This window comes from Ambystoma mexicanum, chromosome 8 (genome assembly GCF_040938575.1).
Source record: "Ambystoma mexicanum isolate Mex_15411 chromosome 8, UKY_AmexF1_1, whole genome shotgun sequence".
Classification (NCBI taxonomy): Eukaryota; Metazoa; Chordata; class Amphibia; order Caudata; family Ambystomatidae; genus Ambystoma; species Ambystoma mexicanum.
This window is the reverse complement of record NC_090929.1, coordinates 341,190,452-341,211,118: the sequence shown is the minus strand read 5'-3', so window position 1 is coordinate 341,211,118 and position 20,667 is coordinate 341,190,452. Positions and strand designations below refer to the sequence as shown.

At 43.9% G+C, this 20,667-nt stretch overlaps 1 protein-coding gene across 3 annotated transcripts in view; it reads right to left on the bottom strand.

Annotated features, from left to right (window-relative positions):
* Nucleotides 1–1,374: 1,374 nt before the first annotated feature.
* The window catches only part of NOXA1 (NADPH oxidase activator 1), a 288,049-nt gene continuing 268,756 nt past the window's right edge, over nucleotides 1,375–20,667 (bottom strand). For all 3 annotated transcript variants that reach the window (XM_069609785.1, XM_069609784.1, XM_069609786.1), the window contains 3 exons: nucleotides 17,149–17,254; nucleotides 13,346–13,469; nucleotides 1,375–3,693 (listed from right to left, as the gene is read on the bottom strand). In XM_069609785.1, coding sequence (XP_069465886.1) covers nucleotides 3,596–3,693; nucleotides 13,346–13,469; nucleotides 17,149–17,254 — 328 coding nt within the window. In that variant the 3' untranslated portion in view covers nucleotides 1,375–3,595. The remainder of the gene's footprint in view (nucleotides 3,694–13,345; nucleotides 13,470–17,148; nucleotides 17,255–20,667) is intronic.

The window sequence follows — 20,667 nt, the reverse complement described above, 5'->3', positions numbered from 1 at the left end:
AGGTTCTACTGCATTGGGTTCATTATTATGCCAGGTCTATGGAATTAACCATCAGTCAGTACGTGTCTCCAACGCTTACCACAAGGCCGATGTTCTATAGCATTGTGATCACTCTGAATTCCACAGAACCTTGATCCTTGTGCTCAGGTCTATTACTGCACCAACTAATGATGGATTGGACAATGAATTATAAGTGGAACCTCCATGCTGGGCCCTTCATATGGCAATATGACCCGAGCAGGGGGCATTAATGGTCGGGTAATGCTCCCGGGGCTATAGTTAGAAGCCCGAGCAAAGCGAGGGCTTTAACAGAGCCCCGGGGGCATTACTGCACCGGTAATGCCCCCATCCGAGGGTCATATTGCCATTAGTAGCCCGTCACACCGTACCGGTTACAAATAGCAATTTTTCTCGAGTTGAGAACAAAACAAAATGTCCACCAGAGATCGGGGAGAATGGACTATGCGTAGTACCTTCTCCCTTTCCATGGTGGCCATTAAATCCAATGAAAAAAAAAGTTAACAAAAACAATGGCCACCATGGCCACTACACGTAGTCCCTTTTCCCTTTCCATGGCGGCCACTCTGGGAAGCCGCGGCAGGGAAGCAGAGCTTCAGAGGCTTCAGAGCCTTGTCAGCTAGGTACTGCCCAGGCGAGGGCCAATGAGCTTGCTTGCAACAAGCTCATTGACCCTCGCCGGGTACTAATACTCCCTAATTGAGGACCTTTGAAAATGGAACAAACAGCTCAAGTACAAAGAAAGCACATTTATGAAAATCTACCTGTCCCTGAAGTCACTTCATTAGCGTGTCACCTACCCAATCATCAGTGAGGGACTCTGTGTCAGGCACAAATACATCCACTGGAGATTCATGTAGGACCTCAGAACATGTTGCATTTCGAAAAGAGTCCGACCCTTCACAATGGAGGCCCCTACTATACAAACTGCTCCCAAACCCATAGGCACCAGCACTGACTATAATCAGACCCGCTCAGGCTCAGCGTGCCCCCAACCCCTGTGATGGCTCACATTGTGCATACTCTCTTTAAACAGCTCTGTTGCTTCCTACCCAGGTCAACATTTTATAAAAACAATGCATGCATGCATAACTGCCTCGTTTTCAGAAGAAAAAAACTCAAGTTACCTTTTCTGGGTACTGTGGAGTACTACTACTTCCAACCAGGCAGTGCCTTGAGTCGATTCAATAATGAGAGCTGACTTAAAACATATCTTAAATGAATGTATTTATCCATTTATTAGTAATGAGATCACAAAAACTCAAGTTACCTTTTCTGGGTACTGTGGAGTACTACTACTTCCAACCAGGCAGTGCCTTGAGTCGATTCAATAATGAGAGCTGACTTAAACATATCTTAAATGAATGTATTTATCCATTTATTAGTAATGAGATCACAAAAACTCAAGTTACCTTTTCTGGGTACTGTGGAGTACTACTACTTCCAACCAGGCAGTGCCTTGAGTCGATTCAATAATGAGAGCTGACTTAAACATATCTTAAATGAATGTATTTATCCATTTATTAGTAATGAGATCACAAAAACTCAAGTTACCTTTTCTGGGTACTGTGGAGTACTACTACTTCCAACCAGGCAGTGCCTTGAGTCGATTCAATAATGAGAGTTGACTTAAAACATATCTTAAATTAATGTATTCATCCATTTATTAGTAATGAGATCACAAAAACTCAAGTTACCTTTTCTGGGTACTGTGGAGTACTACTACTTCCAACCGGGCAGTGCCTTGAGTCGATTCAATAATGAGAGTTGACTTAAACAAATCTTAAATTAATTTATTCATCCATTTATTAGTAATGAGACCACAAAAAACAACAGACGTGTGTGTTAGTATAGTGGTAGTGTGCAAAGAAAGGTGATAAATATTTATTTCATAGTTTAAAAATATAAAATGTCTCCCAAGTACTCGGTCGCACACAATAGATGCTATTGGCTTTTGCCGTGAGCAGAGGGTGCCTCTTACAGAGGTGGGGCCTGTCCTGCAGCAGTTGGAACTGGTGTTACAGGCAGCGCACCATGAGCTGTGTAAGGCACAATGTTTGCATGAAAGTGTCTGTGGGCCGAGAAGTAGAAGTATAGCGAGTGTACTGTGTTAGATGGATAGACCAGCTTTAGATTCAGTATCTGGGCGGCTGTGGTGGTCTGCAAAGTATCAACAGAGGAACGAGTGAAATGAAGGACGAAGAGTTACACCGCTCAAGGTGGCTTAAGAGTTTGGGTTAACTTCAAAAGATGCTTGACATGACTGGGGGGACGGGGGTCTGGGGAGGAGCGCAGCAACTTCACGGCCCCCTGCTGCAGCCTATCCAACCGCTCACATAAGGCAGGACAGGTTTCAAGGGACTGGAAAACAACAAATATATGAGCTAGGAGGCTGACTCTGAAGGCCCAGTGTGCGGAAAGTCTTTCGTTGGAAACATATTGGAATCATGCAGGAAGGGACTTACTATGGAGCACCCGGGAACCAATGGATTTTCAATATCCACACCAGCATTGCTTTATCAGGGAGGTCATAACAGGCAAGTCTGATGGATTTGTTGTGAGAAATATCACAGCACATTAGGGAATTGTTTAGGGGTGCAGTCAATGACCCAGAGGTACAGGTGCGTACAATAATTCGGCATTCCAGGCTGAGAAGGTGGCTGTGCACAGGGGAAAGAAGGCTGTGGCAAATGGTAAACAATGCGGGTGGGAGGGGTGGAAGGTTCAAAACCTTCTTAATGTGAACGTTGGCAAACCAACTCATTCTGAGGCCAAGCAGAGTCACAGTTGAGCCTCTGCCGAGCTTTAGGAAAAAAAAGCTTGCCCAGGAAGACGTTGAGTGTGTGGTAGAAGGAGTGGAGATGAGTGAGGGTGCATGGGGACGTAAAGTGGGGCTGAGCAGGGTTGACGTCTGCGACATAGTGAACGGTACTTGAGGGTTTTGGAGGAGTGTTGAGTAGGACTATGCAGGGCAAGCTTTATTTCAGAAGGTGGTACAGACTGGGGGGGGGGATGGGGTGAAATGTGAATGTGTCTGTAAATCATACTCCCCATAATCTCACTGCAGACTGAATGGGGGGACAGTTCCCCCTTTTCTTCGTTGATCTTTTTCCCATTTGACTTTGAATGAAGGCCCATGAGCATCCATGGTCGCATGTTCAGTGTCCTTCTACTAGAGGCAACACTACTCTAGCATACGCACGCAGTCAAACGAGTATACATTTAACATGCAGTCCCCGCTCATGTGCAAAATTCCATATGCAAATGATCAGACATGCAGAGCAGAATGGCACATTAGACATTGCATGACACTGAGTGGTGGGTTGGTGGATCCCTACGGCCAACTCCCATTAATGGTGGGCCCAACCATCCAGTAGCCTTTAGACCCAAGCGTATGCATTTTGATGAGATTTTGGCTTGCCCTGTCCATCGCTTATTGGCCCGCAATGAGGGGATCCAACTTCCACAGTTCACGTAACTGCAGCGTTCACAGCACAGTGCGCATTTGGGGGCAGCCTGCCGACACCACCGAAGATCAAACTGCAGCATTAGGCTGGTCCAACATTGATTCCTCTTCTTAGGTGAGGGATTTGTCACTGGCAGCTTGAGTGGCAAAGCATTTGGGGAAAATTCCAATCTTGCCACGGCAGTGTCCTTCCAGCCAGTCATCGTTCACTGTGGAAGAAAGAAAGAGCAAGTCAATGGATTCACTTCACTCGCATTATTAGGTTAGTGAAAGGCATATCAGACAACCCCTGGCCCCAAGTCACATCACAGGAAGTGACTTGATATCATCGTTGCCTTTGATGATGGGCTATGATCTGTTTTTCAATCAATCATCATTGGAAACCTGAGGCTGCAGCTTGTTAAAAAGCAGTGGTTCAGGTAAATTGTGAAACAGAACTGAGAAAACTATCAAAAGCAGGGGTCATTGTCGATTTGAACACATCTTCATTTAATGTATTTATTAGTAATTCTCACTATTCTAATTGCAAACCATGAGTTTGTGCTGATTGCTAAGGAGTAAACGGGGAAGGACAGGCGTAGGCAAAGGAAGGAGCCACCGCAGCGTGGTCAGGGAGGCCTCTTTCAAAACCCAGTAGAAGGTGATATTCTAGTGACGGGTCAGTGAAGTGCTGCATGCATTTTCCACTACACTGAAAAAAGTGCTTCTAGCAAGACGTAGCTCTCATCGTAGACCACAGGCCTGTAGCTTGGGAAGACTTCAATCAACAGGGTTGTTATAAGGGACTTCCTGAATTTTAAGTGTTTTTCTGGAAGTCTTTTGTCTCTAGCTAGTTTGTTTGACAATTGCAGACAAGTTTGGGTCACCATTTTGTTGCCGGATCCAATTTTCTTGAAGTTATTTGAGTGCATCTGCGTATATGATGTCGATATTCGGGTACTCTTTGGGAAATGTAATGTGGTCAGGCCTGCCGTGCATTTGGGGATTGGATCCATATGCTCCCATGCCTGGTGGAAGATGTACCTCTGTAGACAAATCAATGAAATCACAGTGGCTGCAAATCAGAAACACAAGGGCAGAAATGGCTACCCTAGCTACCCGCAAATGATGATAATGAATGAAGTCTGGGAGAATATTAAAGATGGAGGCTATATCGATAATAGACCTAACAAGGAATATGTTGTGAATATAGGTGAACCTATTTCCTAGTGTGCAAAAATGCTCATGGCCAAAACTGAATCAATACTTAAGCAGAAATAAGTTGGCAAAGGAATCACCTTCACGAACTACGCAGATGACGCGGAGGTCTTGCTAACCCTGGCTCCCCCTCACTGGGGATTATGACATTGACTCTCGCAAACTCTGCACCATCTAACATACCATCCAGATGTGGATGGTCTCCCACCATCTCTGTCTGAATGATGAAAAGACTGAGATTCTGCTGGTTGGATCACACTCCACGCGCAGAAAAGTTTGCCCTGCCTACAAAGCCTTTTCCATTGAGGGTATATGTATCCAAGTTTCCAGTAGCGTAAAAACCCTAGGTGTACACCTGAATACCACTGTCTCTCTCACTAGACATGTCAATGCTTACACCTCGTCTGCCGCCCACACTTCCAAATTAATCAACGCTTGCAGACCATTTCTGACTGCTGAAAATACGATGTACATTGCACTTATAGGATCGAGGTTAGACTAGTGTAATGCCCTTTTTGTTAGGACCTCCTCTTAGAATATTAATAAACTACACATTGTTCAGAACAACACCCTCAGAGCAGCTCTCAGCATCTCTAAGCAGGACCACATCTCAACAGTAAGCAAAGATGCACACTGGCTTCCTATCCATGAGAGTATCATCTTCAAGTCACCATCCATCATGCACAAGTGTCTCGCCAACTCTGCACACAAGTATCTATCGCAAAAATTCTCCAAATCCCACTCGACCAGACCTAGTGCCTAGCATACTCAAACCTACTATCCATTCCAAGATTTAGAAGAATCAAATCAGGGGGCTACAGCTTCTCGGTTTTGGCTGCTAAGAACTGGAACTCTCTCCACCTACATCTCAGATCTGAACAATCCTACTGGATTTTCAAGAAACACCTCAAGACCTTACTATTTACCAACTAAGCTGACTGATCAAGACTAATATGCCGATTCACCTGTAACCTATTGTTTCGCCATGTAACACTGTAACCAGCGTCTTGATGCCTCTGGCTTAAGTGCGCTTAACAAATGCAAATAAATAAATAAATCACATATATTTGGAGAAATAAATCTTTAAGATCAAGGCTCCATTTTCTACCCTCCAAACAATTTTTGAGAGTACGAGGTGGGCTTGTATTTTTGAGAGTACGAGGTGGGCTTGTAAATGCGGCTCGTGCATATCGATTTTGTAAGGACAACTTTGAAGTCGAAACTTGGTATCATATATGTGTTCAATGCCCACTTCTATATGAATCGAAGAGGTGTTTTTTAGCAAATAGGTTTCATGTGTTGATGGGATTCATCATTAAGCCCTTTGGAGGAATAGTTTAGCCTGTAATAAGATTTACTTGAACTTAGCCCTGCTGGATGTGCTAATCAGGTTTTAAAACTGTAATTAATTGCCATAATTCGATATGGCTTATAGATAATTATTGAATATTTATGATTGAAAATGTGTTAAGTGCTGTACGGTTTCTTATTATCTTTTGCACAATAACATTTCTTTTTAAAAATTAAACTTATTTGAAATTATATCAGGAGAGTATGTTCTCTTCTTGTATTAGGGCAGCTGTTGGGCTAAGAACTGCGGTGAATTGCACTGAAATTGCCTGGAGGCCTTAATCAGGTCGTACTTCACATTAAATGTAATGCTATTATATAAACAAATATATAAGAAACTGGATAGGGAAAAGGACCAGCTCACTATTTCTCTCCAAGTTGAAAAGCTTTATCTGATGATTTAAGCTTGTGGTGGTGTTAGTTAGTTGTTGGGAAGCAAACATGGCTGCTCCACAATGTAATGGGCTGCATCTCCCTAAAGGCTTTGTTTGACATCAGAGGTTTTCAGGGATATGACAGCAAAGTTCCAACAGGGAGGAAAACAGACCCATTTTAGATATGCTCATTGTAAAGCCTCATTGGTCCCCTTCATGGAGTCCGTGTGACTCCATTGGGGACTTGCAGGAATTATCATGGGCGGTAATTCTGCCTATGATAATTTCTCCATTTGTTGGTGGTGAAGTGGAAAAAGGACCTTCAGAAACTCTGAGGGGCTTCCTCCACTTTAATTCAGTGCCAAATTGTGTCTTTGGTGGTAAAATGGGAGTAAAGTGGCAATAAGTCTGTTACCGCCAAACGAGTAATGTCAATGCACGCCCGACTTCTACACTTTCCAAGCTGTTTCTCAAGTATTACAGTCCATTGTGAGGTCTAGAAAGATGCCACATGCTTATAAAAACCTGCTACCCATGGCCAGTATCATAGCTGGTGCTTCTTCTCATAGCAGAACCTGTGTTTCTGTTGTTACTTATGTGTAGATACATTTACTCAGGGTTATATTCTGGTTTACCCAAGTTCGCGGCAGGGAAAGGACAGCCTAGTGAAGGCCATGCCAGATGACTGAGGAGCACCAGACAGTGTGCATTATTTTAAAGTATGATTGTGGAATGCATGGACTAATGTTTTTATGTGTCTACATATTGTGTAATGGAAACTAGGCCAATATTTGAAGGACACATTGATTAACCCTTTGACAAATCATCTCTGTTAGGGACATTTTTCCTCTGATCCACTATTAGGGTTTTAGAAAAATGCACCTTTAGGGTTAGGCTGGGTCAACCCCCAAGTTAGAACTAACTCTCACATGGGCAAACATGGCAGAACTGTCTTGCTTGCCTCAACAGAGGGGAGAGTGCTGGTACCAAGCCCATCTTCCCTATATTTGAAACCCTTCTCCAACCCCCTTCCTACTCCATTTATCCCCTTACCGTCCTCTATATTTTGATGAGTTTTTTCGATGGAATGTTTCCAGTAAACATTCCACCGAAAAAACTCCTGTCTGCTACACGACCTTAAGAGCAATCCACAGAAATGTAAGTACTTTACAATCGCAAAACAATATGTATAAAGACAGTGAAGGGTCTTTTTTAGGCTATTTACTGTTTGTATAAAAACTGTTTTTAAAATCAGTAGCAAACAGGGAAAATTGATAGACTATCTGAAAGACTTTGAAAGTGTGAAATGTGAAGACATTATGAATCAAGACAAACACAGCAGATTCTGAAATCAAAACAAGCACATGGTCAGCGTGGTTGAAGGCCGAGCTTGCCCTATGCTAAGGTGGGATTTCCCTACCTAAGCAAAACTAAGGAAAGTCTGAGTCAAAGAGTCAAAGAGTTCAACTGAAGAAACTGTCTGTGTCCAAAAACCTATGCTTGCCCTCAGAGCTAATCTATACAATGTGTAGGGATGTCAGCAACCGAGAGAAACAGTGTCCAACATAAAGTTCTGAGCCACTTCCCTCAAGTATAAAACGGTTCCAGCAAAACGTCTAAGCAAAACGTCTAAGCAAAACGTCTAAGATTGACCTCTCTTGAGTTCAGGATAATACAGTTTTAATCAGTACTCTGGGTTCCCTTCCCCAAGTTCCAAGAAACACAATTCCAAGCACCAAAGAACCTTGAGACTCCAGTCTCAAGTCAATACATGTCTCAAGTCTCAGGCTTCCCTTCCCCAAGACTTAATTTTAACAGCACAGTATATCCTTTGTCTTTTCCAAGTTCTTTGCCAATGTCTTGCCCTCTTTTTATGGTGGATGCCCCATGTGTAAATTGTGACTGTATTGGAATAGTCTTCAAAGCTTTAGTTAGGTCTGCTCTCAATGTAATTGTCTGTTATTTGCAGTTTTCACATAGTCTGGCCTTCAATGTGCCTTTCTTTATTTCAATATTGCAAGTTCCATTCACTTTAGAATACATCATACATTGGTTTCACTTGGGTGTAAAGTATCATTCAGTTTTGTATGCAGCATCTAATTGTTTTACTCGAATTTGAAGTTCTTTTTTATTTCTGAACTTAACATGTAACAGTTCTGCTCTTTTGTGAGATGTTTACTCAGTTCAGTATTCAAAGAACATGGATTGTACTCAATTTGGTGTTTAATAGGCACGGGTTGCACTTGTTAAGGTTTTCATTCAGTTCGACATTCAAGAAACATGATTTGTAGTTCATTTTTGTTCAATAGGCATTGGGTGCACTTTTTAAGATTTTCATTCAGTTCGATATTCAAGAAACATGGTTTGTACTTAATTCGGTGTTCAATAGGCATGGGTTGCACTTATTAATATTTTCATTCAACCCGCGGTGTAATATTTCCTTAATTCACTTCAAACAGAATGTACATCTTTCTGAGACATTCGAAAATGTGTTTTCTCCAAAACGCGACCACTCGATACAAAGTATTCCCAGTCATTCATTATTGGACAATGGATTGAATCGGAGACCTTCGGAAACGTGTTTCCTCAAAAACACAACCACTCTGATACAAAGTATTCCTCAAACAACAAAGATTAAACACCCGCTCACTGGGTTTCTCAATGGTTTGAAACTCACTGGTCACGTTCAAAGGCTTCACGGCAGCATGGATCATACTGCCTTCTGCTTCTCACATCAGGGGTCCCACTCCTGCCCCTCGGGTACCCCTGTGTCAAAATCCCAAAATAGGGGAACAAGCATCTTGAATAGTAAAAGGGACAGCCTCTTCACACGTTTCCCTTCTTTAATCCACAGAGGCCCAGCTCCCATGCCACGCTTACACCGGCATTCCTGCTGCAACTCCTGTCATTCCTCCACGCACATGTCGCCCCACTGCCTCTCCTGTTGCACTCTTTTCTGCTGGGCGGGTCTCATTTTATACACCTGCTGCCTTGACAGGCTGTCCAATCAGCCCTGCCTAACCACAATCAATGGGACCAGCCTGACCTTTACAGCTCTCAGCAGGCATCTTCCTCGTCCCAGTACCAGAGTGGTGAAAGAGTATGGTCCTCATTGTTCTTCGTTGCCTCTTCTTCGTCCCAGTACTGTGTAGTGTCAAATGGGGAGAAATGAGAGTTACTGGCTTATAACAGCCTAGGAACGTTGGGTCGGTTGTCAATAGGGAAAGGGGGATAGCATGTTTCGGCCAAGGGCCCCCCCCTCTTTCTCGCGCTCCTTCTAGGCTTTCGAGGCTTGTCTTTCTCCTAATGTTATTCTGATCATAGCGAATGGGATAACAATATCCCACAAAGACTTATGGGACTAGGGTTTCATCATGGAATGGAAAGGCGAAATACTGCATCTCACCTGAGGACATTTCATTCCCACTCCCCAACAACCCTTCAACCAGTTGATTTTCCATCGCTTCTCCACCCCCAGGGTCAGGATCCAAAAGCAATGGCCTTTGTCTGGCCAAATGCGCAGAGGATCCAAGGGGAGTAAATTTGAGGACGCCCTCAGGTTTCTCACAGAAAGCAGTTCATAAAAATGAACAAGACATTTAAAAATCCACAATTTTCAAAGAATGGTAAAACCCCATGTTAACATATATATAAAGTACAGTGGAGTAGGTAAGTACATTTATTTACTACTTATAAAGAGTTTGGCTACTTTGTAAACGTGTTCCCATAGACTTCAACAGGACAAAGTTTACAGGCAGCTCCGATTATGGTGAAAATACAGAGCACAAGAGATGAAGAGGTGAAAACCATCAGTCTAAAGGATCTTGGCAACCCCTCTGCAGAAAAGAACCAAACCAGAGTCTGCTACCAGAGGCCCAGATACAGATGGTGTAGCCATGTGGCAGTGTTTAGGCGCAGTCTGTGGGAGCTTGGAACTGTACTGCAGGCGAGGACCAAAGGCCAGAGTCAAAGAGATCAAGTATGGATCCCACGACTAAAGAACCTGGGAAGGTTGTCCAAGCTGATGGATGCAGCACAGAAATCCCAAGATTCGTGGGTGCAGAGTTGATTTTTGACAGTGTGATATAGTTTTGTCCCTATTGCTGGTTCCGAGTGCAGGGCACAGGGTCTGCATATGGGACCCTGGAGTGTAACACAATGTGGAAATTAGCAAAACAGCACCAGCGATGTAAAAGAAGCATTTTGAGGCAACCTTCCAAGTGAAGGGCACAGCCTCAGCAACAAGGGAGCACAGAGGTGGCTCTTAAAGACAGGTCATAGGCAACTATGTGAGGACAAAGGGCTAGAGGAGAGGCGCAGCAGAATGGTCCAGCAATCAGGAGTCATGAACTGGTCGGAGCCAGAATGTCTCTCATAGGAGCAAGAAGATGTGAGCCGCAGGATCACACAAATCCTGTTCCAGCTAGGCCACAGGGGCTCCCACTTAAGGTCCAGTGTGTCTCAGGGTCCCAGGAATTTTCAAGGGGGTTCCAGAAGGCTGCAGGCAGAGGTGTTCCAGTGAAGAGTGCGCAATGGAAGTTGAGGAGGATCTTGAAGCAAGATTCCACAGCATGGCTAGGCAGGATTTGACTCTCAGGAGGGTCAGGAGCACAGCAGTTAGTCAGCGTCAAGGACAATCAATCTCTCCAGCAGCGCCCTAGTAAGTTTCAAGATACTCATCTATTGAACCACCCCAGGTCTCCCAATGTTATACACACACACAGGGGCAAGGGGCTAGACCAGCCCACATATACACAGCTGTGCACCTGTCAAAGTTTTGACAGCCATCCAATCTGGATTGGCCAGCCAAGCTCAACTTTCACAAGCACACACACATGTGTATTGTGGTGCCCAGGAGACGCTTTTCCCATTTAAAATAGATTCCATTGACAGAGAAGTGCCTTTGTGGGTTCTGTAAAAACAAATAAACAAAGACTACAAAAAAGTTGGTCAGGTTCTAGGGCTTTACAAAAGGCACTCATAGTCACTTTGTTTCAGAGTCGGACTAGGCCATAAAATTGTCTCGCGCACCAACTAAAAGGTGGCCCACAGTTTCAACTGGCTAATCATTCATTTTGTGACAGACTGAGTAGTACCCAAGGCGTGTGGGGAGGTTGATAAAATGTGATGCAAATTGTGCATTTTAGAGAATATTTGTTCAGTAACACTGGTCAAAACTACCAGCCACATGGTGAAGTAACTTATCAAACTGGCCCACTTGGGCCCAAAAAGTGGCCCACTTTGACCAAAAAAACAGGCCGACACTAGCATTTTGCATCTTTGGTTCGGGCATTGCCCTGTTGCCCTAGAGGCCTGTCCGAGCCTGCTTTGTTCCCATCCAGGGAGCAAGTGGCTACCAAAGCGATACAATGGCTATAGAGTGGTGTAGCCAAAACCAAGTTAATTAGCACCACTAGCCAGGGAGCCACGTGAGCTACTAAGGGCAGCATGCAAAAAATGACTAGCATCTGCAGGGGGACCCCAGTCGACGTCTCTGACGGAAAAAAGAAAGTCTAGAAATCTAAAGGCCAGCAAAAGGTTTAGGGTACTACTCAAGTTAGCAAAAGTAACCCAAGATGATGTTCTGACCCTACAATCTTCTTATAGGAGCTAGGAGTAGTTATTAATAATAATAATAATAATAATTTAGAATGTACATAGCGCTAGAAACCCTCAGGTATCTGAGCGCTCCTTCCCCCTCTTCTTGACCATGGGCTTATATTATTTATCAAGGCCTTTTAGGGGATGCAAGGTGTAAGGCCGATATGGGAGGTGCTTGTCTTTATAATGACCTGCAATACATTTGTAACTGTTGGAGAGACGATTGATTTCTCTAGGAGTACCTCAATGCAACTAAAGTCAGTGGAGAAACTTTGCTGAAAATGTTGGGGGGGAAATGACCTCTGAAGAAAAGGTGCCCCATTCAAATGAATGGGGACAAAATAGTGTGCCATGAAAGTTGGGGGGACAAACACCCCTGCCCCCCCCTAAAATTACGCCCATGACTAAAGTCCATCGAAATGTACAGGTAGAACCGTTTCCCACATAGGAACCTGGCTGTGGATTACTCACCCACAGTGCTCAGTCGCTGGCTTGTTTTTCAAAAGAACTGTGTGGGAATAGCTTGTATACCATGTTATTCCTTGTATATGTCTTAACTAAGATCAGTAAGGTAAGGCTCTGTCCCACTTAGATACTATGTTGGACAGTTGGATGTATACTAATTGACCTTTTCACAATTGACCTTGGGAGAATTGACCTTGGGAGAATTGACCTAATTTAAAAGGTCAATTAGGACATATATGTGGGGGAAACCCACCGCATCCCCCATCTAATCCAAAAAAAACGCAAGCCCCCACCCAATCCCCGTATATTATTTATAATCCAAAACCAACCCAATACATATATAAAATAACTAAAATAATAAAAAGGTCAATTGTGCAGAAGGTCAATCAGGATCAAAACAATTAGGTCAATTAGGTCAAAGGTTCAATTGTAAAAGGTCAATTTGGGTAATACCGGACAGTTATGATTCGTTATGTTTAGTTGTGGAGAAGGCCTGTATAATGTGATCAGTAACCTTATATTTATTTTTCAGGATAGGTAGTTGTGGGAAAGTCCTGGCTTTCCAATCTAACATCACACATTTTCATTATATATTATAAACGTGTGTATTTTTGCTTCAAAAGTCTTTGCCTAAAGAGATTCTTTGAAATGGATGTGGAATGTGACATCAGTGGGTGTAGGAAGTTGGAATTCCCTACTCTGAGGTTATTAAATAAAAGGTGCAGAGAATAACATGCAGTATCTAAACTCATGCAAGCCCCGCAGCAGTGGCTGATCATTGACCATGCCTCCCTTACGCTAGGGTTTGCCAGCGGACAGTGGGGCAGCAGCACCGCGTGACAGTGAGAGGGTAGGAAGAGGGCAGACGGCTCACCTTCTGACACGATATCCAGCATGTCTCCCTTTTCAAACTGGAGGTCTTCTGGTCCCTCTGCAGGGTATGGGTATAGCGCCACCATCTGGTAGAGAACAGACCTGCCAGCACAAGTATTGGTTCCCTGTCACAAGAGGGGGGGTAAAAAAAAGCAATGAGCAAGAGTCCAATGTTATCAAATCACACTTAGATCCTTGAAAAAGTAACTTCCTCAGTAGTTCGACACTCAGTTTGCACTTTTGCACTTTTGTACTGCAGCATTTACTTAATACTATAAAGTCACAGGAGGGAACAGATGTTACTTCAAACATTGCTCTTCTTTCTATTGGAAGGATTGGGAGTGCATTGGAAACTACCACATTCCAGATAACCTGGCAGCACTTCACTCATTCCACAACAGAAACAGAAACCAGCCATAAGCCTCTAAAAATAGCACAGTGGGCAAGAAGCTCAGAAGAAAGACCACCACAGCCCTTACTGCCTTTTAAAGACAGAGGCATGTTGGGAAATCCTCTGATTCTCACTGGGCCTATCAGCCTCTTCTGGCCATTAGTGCCCCTCTGCAAGAGCGGATTCTGCTCATCACATGTTGAGTTTCTCTTCTGTACTCCAAAGCATAGTAGTCTTTATGTTTTGTTTCATGTTGTTTTACTTTACTTCAGCTTTAAGTGTCTCGACTGGGGATCGGAAATCATGATTTTTAACAAATTATAAATTGCATCTAATAATCTGAAAAAACAATTTATTTGCCACAATGCGAATTGAGGAGAATTTCAGTGCAGACAGCACATTCTTTTGGGGCAGTTTCAAACAGCAATTTTTATTTTTAAAAACAAATCAACTTGTTTTTGTAACAAAAATGTTTATTTTGATCAAGATCAAATTTGTTTTGTGGCAAATGGCTGTTTTTTCCCAAAAAATCTTTTAGGATTTTCAAAGATTTTTTAAAAACATTTATTTGTTTTTGTAACTTTTACATCTATTTTAGCACTTTTCAGGAGTGAATCGCAACTCGAAAGCCAAGTAAATATTGTTACAAAATGAACTCACCGCTCCAAAGGCTTTCTCTAATCAAGCTACAACTTCCTGCTTTCCTATCTCTATCATTATGCTCACATCTTGAAACTCACACTACTCCAACAAACAAACCCTGCGTTAACCATACCTCACCTAACACCTATTCACCATGATTCTCTTCTTCTGAGCCTCAGATTCTCGAATCTTCCTTACTGCATCAACTGAACATTGCTCTCTGGAATGCTCAGTCTGTATGTAACAAAACTTTCTTTATCACTGACTACTTTCATTCCAACTCTCCTCCCCTAGACCGTCTGGCTATCACTGAAACCTGGATTTCTACATCTGAGACTGACACCCTGGTGGCCCTACACAACTCCAAACTATCCGTCATTCCCTCTCTGGGTCTGGCTGGCAGAGGTGGAGGCATTGGACACCTACTCTCTTCCCACCTCAACGCTTCACAAATCTCTAATGTCACATCCTCTCTTATCTCTTTTGGATCCACCATCCCTTTTATTGCTCCGCCTCACTCGGTTTGCATCATCTACATCAATCGCCCTCCGGGTCCCACTGGACAATTCTTTGATGAACTTGGGAAACTCCTTGATTCTCTTTAAACTAAACATCAACTAATTCTCTTAAGTGACTTTAACCTTCCCTCTCCAACCACTTCTCAGAAATCTGAACTTCAGTCTTTTCTTAATGACCCTGCTCTTCACTCCATCCATAACCTACTAACCAACACTGGGGGTAACCCTTTAGATCTCTTATTCATCTCCTCCTCTCTCTTTCAGCTACTAATACTACTGTCACACAATGCCTATCGGATCACTCCATTGTTTCCACCATCATCTCCTACATTCTACACTCTTCCTCCTCTACCATCATCCTCTCTCTCTATCTCCCACTTTAGTCACATGAATACTGAAGATGTCCTGAATCTACTAATGAAGGTTAACCCCGCTTCTGCATCATTTGACCCTCTTGCTCCTCAGCTAGTCAAGCCTATTACCCTTTAAGAAACCTCTCACCTTTCAACCAGTCTTTCCACTCTGCTTGCTTTCCCTCTTTTCTCAAAGCGGCCATGATCATCCCTCTCCTAAAAGAGCAAGGGGCTGACCCGGACCTGCCAACTAACTTTCAGCCCTCTGAGCTCCTTAATACTTTCTCTCTTCTTGGAATTCACAATCAAGCCCTTGCCTGGATTGGATCCTACCTGGCACTTAGTGTTCTACAAAGCTCTGTCTTGGGTCCTTTCTCCTCTTTACACTCTTCATCTCTGTGCTTGGGACACTTATCTCCTCCTTTGGGTTCTCCTACATTCTGTTTGTGGTCGACAGCCAAATCTTCTTCTCTTTTCATGAACTCTCCTTTGATCTCTCTATCAAGATTTCCAACTGTCTCTCTGCCATTAAACCTTGGATGGCTGTGCATCCTCTGGGTTTACCAAAACAGAGGAGCTCTTCTTCCCTGACAAATACTTTCTCTCAACTCTTATTCTCCCTATCCAGCTTCCATCTGACACTCACCCCCACCCCTTGTCAGCTAAACCTCAGCATAATGTATGGCCCTTCTCACACCTTCTCTACTTTCAGCTCCAAAGCTGCAATAATGGCTCACCTCAACCTCCTAAAAATTAGGAAAATCAGGCACCTCCTTCCTTTCAATACTGCCAAGCATCTCTTAACCACTCCAGTTCCCACCGGACACTTACCCCTTCCCCTTTTCAGCTAGAAACCTAAGCATAATCTATCACCCTTCTCACACCTTCTTTACTTTCATCTCCAAAGCTGCAACAATGGCTCACCTCAACCACCTAAATATTAGGAAAATCAGGCACCTCCTTCCTTTCAACACTGCTAATATCATTAACTTCGCAACCAGGACTTTCTTTGAACGCCCTCACTTCACACCTACATCCTTTTGCCGTCACCAGGCTGGATGGCAAAACAGGGCCAGATTTAAATTTCTTCTCCTCGTTCACAAATCTATTCATGGTAAGGAACCACTGTATCTATCCTCCTCTATCGAACTCTACAAGCCTTCTCGTAACCTTTGCTCTACCTCCTTGACTATCCGTGTGGCACCTTACCCTCCCTGTGCTTCCTCTTGTTTGCTCTCTTTCTCTCTTCTTTCTCCACTTTCATGGAATTCTCTTCCCCTGGACATCCGAGAAACCGTCTGCAATGATTTGTTAAAACCCAAACTAAAAGCCTACCTCCTTGCCTCGGAGTGTCCCTTAACCTATCTCTCATCTGACTTCAAGCTATCATTTTTCCCACACCACTAACCTGCCTCTGTACCTCACTTTCTCTACCTCCACTATAGCCCTTTATCCATCATTGCCACATCCCTAACACAGCTAGCCGTACCCACTACCTACACTTAAAAATGTCTAATGTTGATGGTCCTTAATCTACGTATGTCCACCCATGTATTGTCCTTGGTGACTGTTCCATTTATTCCCCTCCACAACCTCGTCAAAATGTCACTCAAACTCACTCCATTGTAAGAATCCCACTGCTTCTGATATCTTATGTACTGTACATTCTTGACTGATCAGAAGAGCATTGTTCTTCCCTGTAAAGGGACATAAATACATAATTGTGGGGAATTAAATTGTCCTAATTCCACTCTTGATTTAAGAGCCCACCCTTGACTCACCCATTCATCCATCACTAATGGAAGCCCTCGTGAATCTTCTACAGCGCAGAATGCAGCGCAGAATAAAGAGCAGAAACTTGACTGAACTCATTTACGATGGAAGGCGCTCATGCTCTTACCTTGCACCAGAGTGTTGCTCTGCCGTCTACTGCCTGGTCCCACAGCTTGTCAAGGTCCTCATCTCCTGAAACTGGGGTAAGTTCTTGGCTGTCTGCATCTCTGTAACTGTAAGATTCCCACAACATGGTTACATATTTCACTCAATAAGGATCAGAAGCTTGTTGTTTCCCTGAGTTTCTTTCAGTATCAGTGAGGTGATCATTTCCAGTGGCCGTTAATTCCCCAGAAAGAACTGCATTCAAGGCCCTCAACAAAGGATGGCTAGATTAAGCTCTGGCACAGATAAGATTTGGAAATATGTGAATATCAAATAGAGAAAAACAATCTGAGGACAACAGAACCAATCAAAAGGTACACTGTAGATACTGTTCCAAACCCAAGCTGCAAAGCTAGTATCCTATTGGACCGTTTGATAATATTCAGCTACAAGAGTCTTAAAAACAGGCCAAGACACTAGAAATTAGAACAACCTTCTTAAAAACCAGACAGATCCTAGATTTCCAAATTGTATCTATCCAGCGCAGGCAATCACACACAACATATGAAAGAACCGGTTGTAATGCGCAGCACTGAGCAACACAATGATTTATCACACCTTCTTCTGTATCCGAACAGTGCAATTGCCTTTATGAATGAGGCCTGTCCTCTAGGTCATCAGACAACGGCAAAACATGAAATGCAAACTCCTACATGGGGAGAATGGCCTTTTAGAAGAAAAAAGATCAAAGGCATGCACTGGTGAACCTGGCTACCAACTAAGGGTTCCTGCGCATGCAGAAAGAAGCATAGCAGACATGGCGACTAAACCTCAGGCGCCCGTCAACTCAAGCATGAACCACTGGGACGATGGCCAGATCCCCTACACCAGAAACTGTTGCCTCTGCTGATTTATAGTATTAGAAGACTAATCCCCACACTCAAAACCACTTTTCAAGACCGGAAAATGGGCAACGATCAGAATGAAATACCTCTGTAGGAATTGCCCAACACACAGGAATCAGTAACCAGGAAGCAAAGCCAGGAAGCGATACAGCTAAGGAGCCCAGATCACCCTTATTCAGAATCCTATACACCCTAGAAGAAGCACACAATCTACAGAGCACTAAAAAAAGACCTGTACATTACCCACCTTTAAACATTCTCACTCTTTGACCCCCTACGAATAGCGCTCGGCGAAAGTCAGAATAATAATAAAGCTTTGTTAGAAAACATTTCTAAACCGTATTGCATTGATATTTGGCTACAACTATTTACCACAGGGGGTGACAGAGGTCTTAGAAGTTGAATTATTAGCAGATATAATTTGGGACGATCATTACTGTTTTAATGGAGAAGTATCACGCAGAATAACACAGAAGAACCTATTTGTGGCTTTAACCTGACTCCAGCTGTCCATTATCCACGTTTCTATTTGGCGTAAGCAGTCTGTATGGCTCTCCAAGATTTATCTGGGAGGCCACCCAGAGGAAGGTTCATTTATAGGTGAACTTTGTATGTTCTATGTGCAAGAGTAAAACTTGTAGGGGCACGGTTACATTATCACCAGGCCGTCTCTACTAATTAACAATAAAGTAATATCACATTTTTGAACAGAACTTTATGGCAGATTCCTCCCCCTTCTAAGCACAGTAACATCAAGAGTAACTATTACCCAATTCAATGGTACTCAATGTATCGACCACTACTGAATACAATGGTTGGCCTCCTACGGGCAAAACAAAGATGTCTTAGGCAAGTGTTTTTTTTTTTTTTAAAACTTTATTTTTGGTATTTATGCCACAACACAAATTCACACCCACATTAGGGCGGACTTTAAACCTTGCGCCACGACCCCGGACCCTCCCGGTAACCCTCTCCTGCCCCTCTAAAACCATGTCTCTTAGATAGTGATTCTGCTCTAGCCGATTATGTGTCATTTCCCGCTCCCATTCCGCGGGTATTGTCCCCACAATTGTTAGCCCTCATCTGGGGTCATTCTCCGAGTCGGAGGAGTCAGAGGGGTGCTCTGCTGCCTCACCCAACAGGAACAGTGTCAGTGGTCCCCATACGTCTGGAGGACGGGCGTGCAAGGGAAGGAGTTTAATGAAATCCGATTCAACGTCTTGGTAATAAAGCAAGTCCTTGCGCCAAGCGGTGAATGCTGGAGGGGGGCCCCGGCCCCAGGCAATGGCAACTCTCCTCCGAGCCAAAGTCAGCAGGATCCCAGCTAGTTTCCTTATCGGGGGTGAAAGCAGCCTGGTCATGCCCAATAGGGATGCTGTGGCACTTGGCTGAATTGGTTCCCCCACAATTGCTGCAGTCGTCTCTAATACCCGTTTCCAGAAGGGGGCCACCTCGGGGCATTCCCACGCCAGGTGAACAAAACCTGCTGAAATTGTCCCGCACCTGATGCATTTCGCTTCTGCGTCAGGGTGGTGTATGTTGGATTTTGCTGGAGTATGGTAAGTCTGGTGAAGGAAGTTGAAGTGGATGAGTTTTAGGCGTGAGTTAAGCGCCACTTTTTTAGTCTGTTTCAGGCAGTAGTTCCAGTCCTCATCTGTTATATTCGTATGCAGTGCTTCTTCCCATCTAGCTTTGGCCCTAGTGATGGCCGGGGTTGTGGCAGGAGTGAGAGCTTTGTAAATCTGTGATACCAGCCTACCCTCGCCTTGGGCTTGAATGACATTATGTAACAGTTGCCAAGTTGGTGGTTGACGAGGGAAGTCTGGCAGCAAGGCCTGGAGGGTGTAGCGAGTCCTGAAGTAAAGGAATATGTCCAGAGCCGTGTTGCCCCCTCTATTTCTGGCTTGTTCTGGAGTTAGGAAGCCTTCTTCTGAGAAAAGATCCCCTAGGGTTTGAATGTTTAGTTTGTCAACCCAGTGGTGGAACACGGTCTCTGAGGTGAGTGGGACTCCGGGAATAAACTTGACAGGTAAGAGTGGGGAGTACCGTGTTATCACTTCTAGTCTTTGGGCCAGGGTCCTCCAGACCTTGTACGTCGTGAGCATCACGTTCATCGTGGAACTGGGAACCGGTGTGTGGCTCAGGATGATTGCGGTCAGAAAGTTTGGTGTTGCAAGGGCTCTTTCCACCTGTACATGTGGTCGGACCGCCTGGGGGGTGTACCAGTGGCTGAGGTACTGTGCCTGAGCTGCCCAAAAGTATCTTTCGAGATCAGGTAGTGCCAAGCCTCCATTTGTGACCGGTAGCGTGAGTGTAGTGTACGCTATTCTGGCTGGTTTGTTTGCCCAGAGTAGCTCGAGGACCATGCTCTTTAATTTTTTTAAAAAGGCTTGTTGCAGCAGCAGAGGGATATTGATGAATAAGTAAAGTAATTTTGGTAGGATCACCATCTTCACCAGAGAGACCCTTCCCCAGAGTGTCAATGGTAATGACTTCCATCGAGAAATCTTCTCTTGAATCGACTTGACCACCACTTCGTAATTGTCTCGAAACACTTCCTGACAGTTTAATGATAGCTGTATTCCGAGGTATCGGACTCTGGAGGATTTCCATGAGAGTTGGAAGTCGTCTGGAAA